This window comes from Choloepus didactylus, chromosome 25, assembly GCF_015220235.1.
Source record: "Choloepus didactylus isolate mChoDid1 chromosome 25, mChoDid1.pri, whole genome shotgun sequence".
NCBI lineage: Eukaryota > Metazoa > Chordata > Mammalia > Pilosa > Megalonychidae > Choloepus > Choloepus didactylus.
The window spans coordinates 8,601,614-8,610,870 of record NC_051331.1 but is presented as its reverse complement, the minus strand read 5'-3'; the positions used below and the strand labels follow the sequence as shown (position 1 = coordinate 8,610,870).

The 9,257-nt window shown below is 54.2% G+C and overlaps 1 protein-coding gene across 1 annotated transcript; it reads left to right on the top strand.

Annotated features, from left to right (window-relative positions):
- Positions 1-1,989: 1,989 nt before the first annotated feature.
- DNAJB1 (DnaJ heat shock protein family (Hsp40) member B1) lies at positions 1,990-7,097 on the top strand. Its single transcript, XM_037818108.1, has 3 exons — positions 1,990-2,259; positions 3,195-3,775; positions 4,071-7,097. Exons 1-3 carry the CDS (start codon positions 2,049-2,051, stop codon positions 4,299-4,301), a joined length of 1,023 nt encoding a protein of 340 aa, XP_037674036.1. The 5' UTR covers positions 1,990-2,048; the 3' UTR covers positions 4,302-7,097.
- Positions 7,098-9,257: the final 2,160 nt, after the last annotated feature.

The window sequence follows — 9,257 nt, the reverse complement described above, 5'->3', positions numbered from 1 at the left end:
CAGGTTCTGCAAGATCATGCAGGCTGTAAGTAAGTATAAACAATAGGTCTAGGATTTGCAGAGGCAGGCTAACTCCAGACCCGCCCTCGTAGCTCCTCCAAATCAAGAGCCCAAGATTGGCGGAGGTTTCTGCAGAGTCCACTTTTCCAGTAATATTCTGACATGCCCACTCATTTGCCCAGGTCAAGGGAGGGCTTTGTTTTTTTTCTCTAAACAGTTAAAAATCTTCTGGAACATGAGTCTGGCTTACTTGAGAAGGAAGGGGGAGTTCCCAGCTTTAAGGGAGACACAAGGACACCCCTGGCCCCATGTTTTCTTGCCCTCCGGTATGACAAGAAGTGTTTGTAAAACCAGAGCCACGTTAAGACTTTTGAAGCCCAAAACATCAGCAAAAAGATGTTGCCACCATATTTGAACTCCCAATTAAATTCACACTAACAATCCTAGAGTGTAAGTGTGAGGAAGTCCACAAAGCTCTGTTTTTGTTCCCCCATGATGATGACTCGCCTGCTATTATGCTATTATTTATTTACGTAACTTTTTAAGTACAAAATTCTCTCTCCCCCACAACTGGTTCAGGACCCCTGTCACGTCCTAGTCCAAAGTTCTTGCTGACATGATTTTCCTGAGGTCAGTGAGTGGGCAGGGGAGGTCAGGCCAGCAAGGGAAGGCCACTGGACTTCTTTCTCTGGGGTCTCCGCCTGCACAAGGGTGGGTAGTCAGTCACCAGAAGTTTCGCTGTGGTGCCAATGGGGAGGGGGTGGCTCAGCAGCCCACCACTGAACAAAACAGTGACTCACCCTTCTCACAGCTTCCCTTGTGCCAGGCCTGCCCTCTGCACTTTACAAATGTCAACTTTCGTAAACTTCAAAATCCTAAAAGGAAGATACAACTGCTTTCCCCATTGTTCAGATGGGGAAACCGAGGCTGGGAACCGTCATGGAACCAGCCCAAAGTCACACAGCCGGGAAGTGCTGGAACCAGGAATCAAACCCCACCGTCTGGCTCTTGAGCCAACATCATGGGGCCCTGGCCTCCTGGGCTGCCTTCCAGGACGCCCATCCCCCTGCCCCTTCTTCCCTCTGCCCCTTTCCACATCTCCTTCCCCCATCAGACCCATCCCTGATCACGAGCACCCCAAACTCAGAGCCTCTCACAAATAAGGGAGCGGAAGCACGGAGAGCTGTGTCCATCCCCCAGATCAAAAAGGTAGTGGGGAGAGAAAAAGAGGCAGGTGCATCAAAGCAACCAGGAATATTTATGAAACGTGCCCGGCGTTCCAAACCTTGTCCCAGGCCCTGGAGACCCAGCGGGGACAGGATGGGGTCCTACAGAGGTCACGGCCTGAGGGTGTGGGGGAAGTCAGGGTGAAAACCAAGGGGCAAGATAATTTCAGATTTCAGTGGCAGGTGCTCTTAAGAAGTTGTGTAAAGTAAAAGGCACGAGCGGAGGGACTGGGAGACGTCTCCCGAGAGGTGTGCTTTGCACCTGAGAATACTGCAGTGCACGCTGCTACACACACACACGCACTCACTCAGAGGAGCAGGTCTGGGGCTTCCGACTGCATCCTCCTCACCGCCCGGAGGAACGGCCGCGTGGGTATTTCTATGCCCGTGTTACAGAAGGGGGACCTGGGGGCGGGGCGGGGCAGCCCGGGGGCGGGGCCACCTCCAGCCCCGCCCCTCCCCAGGCGGCGAGGCGCGTCGTGGCCTGCGGAGACACGCAGGGGGCGGGGCAACAGCAGGCCCCGATTGGCTCTCCCCAGGGAAAGGGTGGGCGGGGCCGCTGCGAGGCGTTGCAGAGCTCCGCGCGGAAGGGGCGGGGCCGCGCGCGGGCGGCCGTTGGCGGCGCGGCCCCGCCCCGGACGTCGCGCGTCGCGGGGCGGGCGGCGGCGATTGGCCGGCGCGGCGCGGGGGGCGGGGCGGAAGGTTCTGGAGGGGGCTGGCGGGCTCTGGAAGCTTCCGCCGGGCGGGTATATAGAGTCCGGGAGCGGGAGGCGGCGAGCCCGGGCGCGGCAGGAGCGGGGCGGCGGGCCGCAGACGGGGGCCATGGGCAAGGACTACTACCAGACGCTGGGCTTGTCCCGCGGCGCGTCGGACGAGGAGATCAAGCGGGCCTACCGCCGCCAGGCGCTGCGCTACCACCCGGACAAGAACAAGGAGCCCGGCGCCGAGGAGAAGTTCAAGGAGATCGCCGAGGCCTACGACGTGCTCAGCGACCCGCGCAAGCGCGACATCTTCGACCGCTACGGGGAGGAAGGTGAGTGTGCGCGTGCGCGCGGGGACGGGGCGCGCCCCCGCCGTTTGACAGGCGGGGAAACCGAGGCCCGACGGACGCCCCCGGCCAGCCCGGGGAGGCGCTGCCGCCCGCCCGCCGGGCCCCCGCCCTGGGGGGAGGAGCCCTGGCCGCGCCGCTCGCCCAGAAGCTTCCAGCAAGCCGGGGCGGCGCCTCCCTGGGCGCTGCCGCCCACGGCCCCGGAGGCCCCCGGCGCACCTGGGCGCACCTGGGCTTGCAGGTCTGGGGCGGCTGTGGGCACGATCCGCGTGGAGGGGGCGCCCGTCGCCGCCCGTGGGGCCTTGCGGTGCCGGAGCGAGGTCATCTTCCCGGTGCTGCCCGGTCCGGCACGTAGGGAGAGGCGGCCGGGGTGACCCTCTTCGGGGCGGGGAGAGAGGGAGAGGCGTTCTTGCCGTCCACTTGCCTGTTGATGACTCAGTCTGGTTTCTGGGCTCAAGAAACGAGCAGACTTGATGTGAGATGGTGGCACCTCATGCCCGCGCGGGGGTGGTGGCAACTGGAAAATCGCTTTCTTTTTTGCTTGCTTCTCTGCTTTTCCCACACATGCTCTTATCCCTGAGATTTCGAAAGTAAACAGGGAAGATCTACTTCGGATGGTCCTTTGTATCTGATCTCTGGTAAATTTTTGTAACACTGTGGGGAGTGTGGGCCAGCCAAAAGGTGGCCCAGAGCCTCAGTGTCCCCAAGAAATGCCTGCCCCAGGGCTTGGGCATGTCACTACTGTCATGTTGCCTGGAAGTGTCTGGAAAGTCCGTCTCTGCTGCTGCAGGAGTTTAGTGTTCTTCCCAGCAGGCCCTGTGGAATTCCTCCCTGGAGGGTTTCTGCGCTCTTTTCCCTCTTGCAAATCTCCTAGAGAAGTTCCAGCCAGCTGTCTGATGCCTTCTGGTTTTGCTTTTCAGGCCTGAAGGGCAGTGGTCCCAGTAGCGGGAGCAGCAGTGGTGCCAACGGGACCTCTTTTAGCTATACATTCCATGGAGACCCCCACGCCATGTTTGCCGAGTTTTTCGGTGGTCGCAATCCCTTTGATAACTTTTTCGGGCAGCGGAACGGAGAAGAAGGCATGGACATCGACGACCCGTTCTATGGCTTCCCCGGGAGCATGGGGGGCTTCACCAACGTGAACTTCGGCCGCTCCCGCCCTTCCCAGGAGCCTGCCCGGAAGAAGCAGGATCCCCCCGTCACCCATGATCTCCGGGTCTCACTCGAAGAGATCTACAGCGGCTGCACCAAGAAGATGAAAATCTCCCACAAGCGACTGAACCCGGACGGAAAGAGCATTCGCAACGAAGACAAGATCTTGACCATCGAAGTGAAGAGAGGGTGGAAGGAAGGGACCAAAATCACCTTCCCCAAGGAAGGAGACCAGACCTCCAACAACATTCCAGCCGACATTGTCTTTGTTTTAAAGGACAAGCCACACAACATCTTTAAGAGAGATGGCTCTGATGTCATCTACCCAGCCAGGATCAGCCTTCGGGAGGTAAGGCGCTGGGCAGCATGGTGTCTGAGGAGGACAGGGCTGCTTTCTGAAGCAGGCAGTGTTTGCTCAACAAATGCTTGGGAGGGCTTGGTGTGAGCTAGGCTGAGGGGTATGTAGCGGCAAACAGGACTGTCCAGGGCTCTGTCAGTGCTTTGTCCTGGTGACTTGGTAGATTTGGGGGCAGGGTCTCAGCTCCAGGGGCCCAATGGCTCTCACCTCTCACCAAACCACCTCTTGGCGGTAGTAGTGCTTCTTAAGGCATTCTTTGTCTAACGTCATCCCTTTGCTTTCCAAGGCTCTGTGTGGCTGTACAGTGAACGTCCCCACTTTGGATGGCAGGACCATACCCGTCGTTTTCAAAGACGTCATCAGGCCCGGCATGAGGCGAAAAGTTCCCGGAGAAGGCCTCCCCCTCCCCAAAACACCTGAGAAACGCGGGGACCTCATTATTGAGTTTGAAGTGATCTTTCCCGAAAGGATTCCCCAGACGTCAAAAACCGTACTCGAGCAGGTTCTTCCAATATAGTCACCTGCACTCCCCAAGGACTGACCAGGGACCTTTCCAGAGCGTGAGGATTTCTGGACCGTTTCACCAGTTGTGGGCCCAGGGAGGGCTTTCGTACTGCTGAATGTTTTCCAGAGAATATATTACAATCTTTCAAAGTCGCGCACTAGACTTAAGTGGTTTTTCAAGCGATAGGGTGGCAGGAGGTGAGGAGTGCAGGAGAAAGTGCCCAGTCTGCCCCACTGGGTCCTGTGGTCCTTCCAGGGTGGACCGCACCCCTCCTCAGCCTCCCCCCAGGGTGAGAAGCAGGCCTACAGCTGGACTTGACCCTCTAGTCCCTCATCCTCCAGCTGCTAGGGGGGCCTAACCTGCCACCTTAGTTACCAGCCCCATACATGCCTCCCCTTCCATTACGTGATAAGTCCATGTTTTATTCTGTATTTGTCTTTGATGTTTTGCTCTTCCTCTGGAGACTCCCGTCTTCCATTTTGCCATCTCAAATTGAGAACCCAGACTATCTCTGCAGAACTGCCTGGCCGGTGCCCACAAGCAATACCTCCTTCAAGCGGGACCAAGGGAGCCGGCCTCAGTGAGTGAGTCATGCAGCAGCCTCTCCTGCTGAGGCCTGGGAGCCCAGCTGGAGCAGGGAGGGGCCCTGGGACCCTGGCTCTGGGGAAGCTGAGAGTGCTTGCTGATGGCTCTCTCCGTTTCCTTTCCTGTCAGGCAATCTCCTGGCACACCTGCAGCGTTAACAGAAATCCTGGTTGGTTTTTTTGTTCCCTTCTGAACTAACGGACTCTAGACTCTTTCAAAGGGATCTGATCCTTTTGAATTTTGCACAGCCCTAACTATAATCCCTTTTGATAAAAGGGTCTTTGCTTCTGATTACAGGAGCACTGTGGATCGCCTGTAAATATGTTTTTATAATTCCGTGTAAAGTTGGCATGCACGCAAACGAAGCCAGTCCCCGACGGCTCCGGCTCTGTATAGGGCCAGGTTGGAATTCAGAAGAAAACTTGGGGAAAAGGGGCATTGGAACGAGTGTCCGTCCCCCGGAGGCCAGTCTGGTGCTCAGCCCTTCAGACTCATTAAGTTGCCACTGCCAACACAAGACCAAAAGGTGTGACCTGTCAATGCGCGGCGCGTCGGCATTAAAGACTGATGCTAACTCGGGAGCAGTCCTGCGACTCTGTTTGAGGGCTCTGCTGGCTTGGTGGGGGGGGGGGGTTGTCTCTGCATGGGCGTAAGTCTCCTGGGCCTGGGGTGAGAAGAAAAACCCACCCAGACTCCAGAACCAGACATCTAAAGAGACCCAAGTGCAGTGGATTCAGAGTTGCCTCTTTGTGTTTTGTTTGTTTGTTTGTTTTTTAATAAATGTTGGGGGAAGAGGGGCTGGCTCCTACTTCTGTCTTCCAGGTGCCCTGACTTCCTCCCTCTGGGGATGGTCTGGGGCCGAGGGATGGTGTGCGGTCTGCCTGCTGAGTTCCAGTCTGTTCCTTTCTTGCCAGGACAGGCTGGGTGTCAGGCAGGCCTGGCCAGACCAGAACCAGAATTCCAGCAGCCAGGGAGTCGGCCCAGGCCCCACCCCAGAGCAGATCTACTTCCTGCCCTCGCTTTATTTGCAGGCCACTGAAGGTACTTGTTCTTTGTAGCTTTATTTGATGAACTGGTTTTATTATAAAGTAAGCAGCTACCCAGACTTCAAACAGTATTGCTGCTTTGGTACAAAACGTCTCGAAGTCAACACCTAATTGGAGTAGGGATTACTTTGCCTTCCAATTGAAGCAGTTGGATCTCTGAAAACAGTCCAGGGGCACTGCTGTCCAGTAGTTTTTCTGCATTGGTGGGAATGGTTAACTATTTTATTTAAACTTCTTTAAAATTCAGTAAAACTAAAAATTGTGTTCTTTGGCTGTGCTAGCCACTGGTGGCCGGTGGCTCCTCCTGGACCGCCCAGGTCTAGGGGGATCTTTGCCCAAATACAATTCCTTAGTCTCTTAAAAAAAAAAAAAAAAGTGGCCAAGCCAGGAGGAGTCGTCTGGTCCAAAGGTGTTCCCTGGGATAGCAGAGCCAAGCGAGACCTTACTGTAAAATCTTTTATTGAGCAACCTTGGGCCTCGGTCACGTTCACGTAGAGCTGGCCTTGGCCTCAGTTGCTTCCCAGGTCCCCAGGGCTGCCATCCTACCCAGTCCCTTTCATTGCAGAGTGGGTCCCTGTGTATTTTATGTCAAAGCGCCTCTGCGAGAAAGCACAGAGCCTGAAGGTACACAGGGTCCTGGATGTTGCCACACAGCTGGCCTGGGGTGCCAGTGAAGGGGATAGGTGTATGGTACTTTGTGAAGAAAGTTCATGGTAGAAAAAACAAAACCAGCATGAAGAGAGGCTGTTCTCTGAGAAGGTTTTCTACAGGGCCAGTGGGTGTGTTTGCAGAGGTACCTTGTGCTTATGCAAGAAACCTTTTCTGTCGCTGGCTTGGCCTTCTTTTCATGTATTTTGTCTTTTCCCACGCCGCCCTCGAAGCTGGGCTCTGAACTCCTTGCATGTCAGTACACGTGGAGCTTCCTCATTCTTCAGGGACCCACCTGCAGAATAATCCTCTGTACTCAGCATTTCATCTGTACACGATCTGCACACAGTGCCGAACTAAAACTGCGTGTGCATCGAACAGGGTGGGAACGTCAGCCCCCCTTGTTGTCTCCCCCAGACCTGCAGTATTATAAGTTAAAATATAGTATTTTACATAAAATGCAGCTGAAAATACAGCCGTGTATTTTAACTTAAAAAAAAAAAAAATGGCCTTCGAGAGGAAGAGTCTGCTTACATAAGCATAACTTCTAAATTTGCAATTTCATTTTTTTGGATGTGTGATCACAGTATGAAACAAAAGGTTGCATAAAGTGAAAAATCCCCCTCATGACTCCGTTCAACAACCAGTGAGTTCTCGTCTCTCCTGTGCCTTTCCTGAGCTGCTGGACGATGCACACATTCTTCCCTGCTGGACCACTGCCCCTTTTTCTTTTCCTCCCACATGGTAATATGTTGGGGGAAGTAAAGTGCTTCCCGCGTGCTGTTAAGGCCACGCCTTTATTGTGCCCAGCCTGGGGGGTGGTGAGGATCCAGTTCAGAGTTTGGTGCCCCTGCTCCTTCCATGGCCGTTGTTCCTAATTCCAAATTCATGTCCCAACTCGGCCAATTTTACCTGTGCAACCTTAGGCAGATGACTTAACCTCCGTGTGCCTCAGTTTCTTCAGCTGTAAAATGGTCATAGTAACTGCACCTCTCTTAGAACATAGGGATTTAAAGATATGGAACTGGGCCTGGCATAGAACAAGTACTGTGTGTCACTTCTTGTCATCATCGTCACACCCCATCCTGGGTGGGGTGTGGGGACGGTGGGCACTTCTTTCTGAAGTTTAGAGAAGGCTTCTTAGCCCACAGCTTGTATGTGGGGTGGGGGCCTCTTGGATCAGTGCTCTCAGCTGAGTTCCAGGAATGGCCTTCCCAGGTGAGCTGCTGGACCCTCTGCTACCCACAGTGCCAACCCTGGCCCTCCCTCACCTGGCCTGAGGAAGCTGTACCTGAAGCAGGCTCATGCCCATGTCCGCTTTTAACGTCCTGCTCATCAGCAAGGCAGTGCTTCCTTCCGGCTGCAGAGCTGGCAGGCCTGGCTTTGAATCCTGGCTCTGCCATTCCACTGCTGGGTGCTTTTGGGCAAGTGGCTTCACCTCTCTGAGCCTCAGCAGCCTCCTTTGAAAAACAAGAAAAATGAAGGCACAGATATTGTAGCAGTGTTGCAGGAACAGGGTGAGGTCGTGCAGCAGGGAGGCAAAAGGACATGGTGGAAAAGAACTCAGCTTCCAGAGGGCGATGGTCCCGGGTTCAGGTCCTGCTCACTGCATTCCCTTGAGCGAGTAACAAACTCTTCCAACCTCAGTTTCCTCCTGTGTAAAATGGGACTGATGACAGCAGCTCTCACATCCCCAACCTTCCAGAGCTAGAGTTCAACCAGCTAGCCCGTGAGGAGAGCTTCATGCACACCCAGCACAGAGCCAGTGTACAGTAAACTGAGCTGTTATTTCCAAAGCACTTCACCAAAAACCTGCTCTCTTAAACTGTGAGCTCTTGTTTTTGTTGTTAACACACTCAGCACAGGGCCTGACACGTAATAAGCACTCATTCATTCAGTAGAAGTTTGAGCACGTACTGTGTACCTGGCCGTGTTCTAAAGGCCGGGGACATAAAGTGAACAAAACTGGCAAAAATCCCTGCCTTCGTGGAGTGATGGTCAAGTGGGGGAGAAAAGAAAGAATTGAGAATAAATATGTAAAATGCTAGATGGTGATTAAGAATGACGGAAAGATGAAAACGGGAGTGGGGAGGGTTGGGTGCAGTATTTAACACCCCAGCAGATGCCTCACTGAGGTGACATCCGAGCAGACTCAAGGAAGGTAAGAAGCTATCGATGCCAACATCCGAGAGAAGAGTGTTCCAGGCACACACACGGCCCAGCTTGTGCAAAGGTCCTGGGGCAGGAGCATGCCTGAGTGGCTTAAAGAACAGCAAAGAAGACTATGAGGCTGTAATGGAATGAGCAAGGGGGATAGTGAGGACAGGAAGGGACAGGGGTAGATAGTGCAGAGGCCGGTGGACAGCAAAGAGGACTTTGGCTTTTCCTCTGAGGGGAGGTGGGAGCTTGGGAGGGTTTTCAGGTTTTATTTTTATCTTCCTTTAGAGGAAGAGGGTGTTCACTGTATTGTCTGATAAAGTTCCCGAGATATTTCATCACTCTTTTTGTGAAATCTCAAAGCCCCAACCTTCTGTCTCAAAATAGCACAAAACACAATATTTTCTACTAAAACCCGGGCCTTAAAGGGCACACAGCTCAGAGAACGCTTGTGTGATCTACTGATTCCACCCAGGGCTGGCCTGATCCGCTGTGTCCATAATTATTAAGACACTTTTTTTTTTTTTGGAGT

What these genes read in the sequence shown, in the direction of transcription:
- DNAJB1 (XM_037818108.1), top strand. Translation starts at nt 2,049, where the DNA reads ATGGGCAAGGACTACTACCAGACGCTGGGCTTGTCCCGCGGCGCGTCG. An exon ending in CGACCGCTACGGGGAGGAAG is followed by an intron (nt 2,260 to 3,194) that starts GTGAGTGTGCGC and finishes TTTGCTTTTCAG; the next exon opens with GCCTGAAGGGCAGTGGTCCC. An exon ending in CCAGGATCAGCCTTCGGGAG is followed by an intron (nt 3,776 to 4,070) that starts GTAAGGCGCTGG and finishes TTGCTTTCCAAG; the next exon opens with GCTCTGTGTGGCTGTACAGT.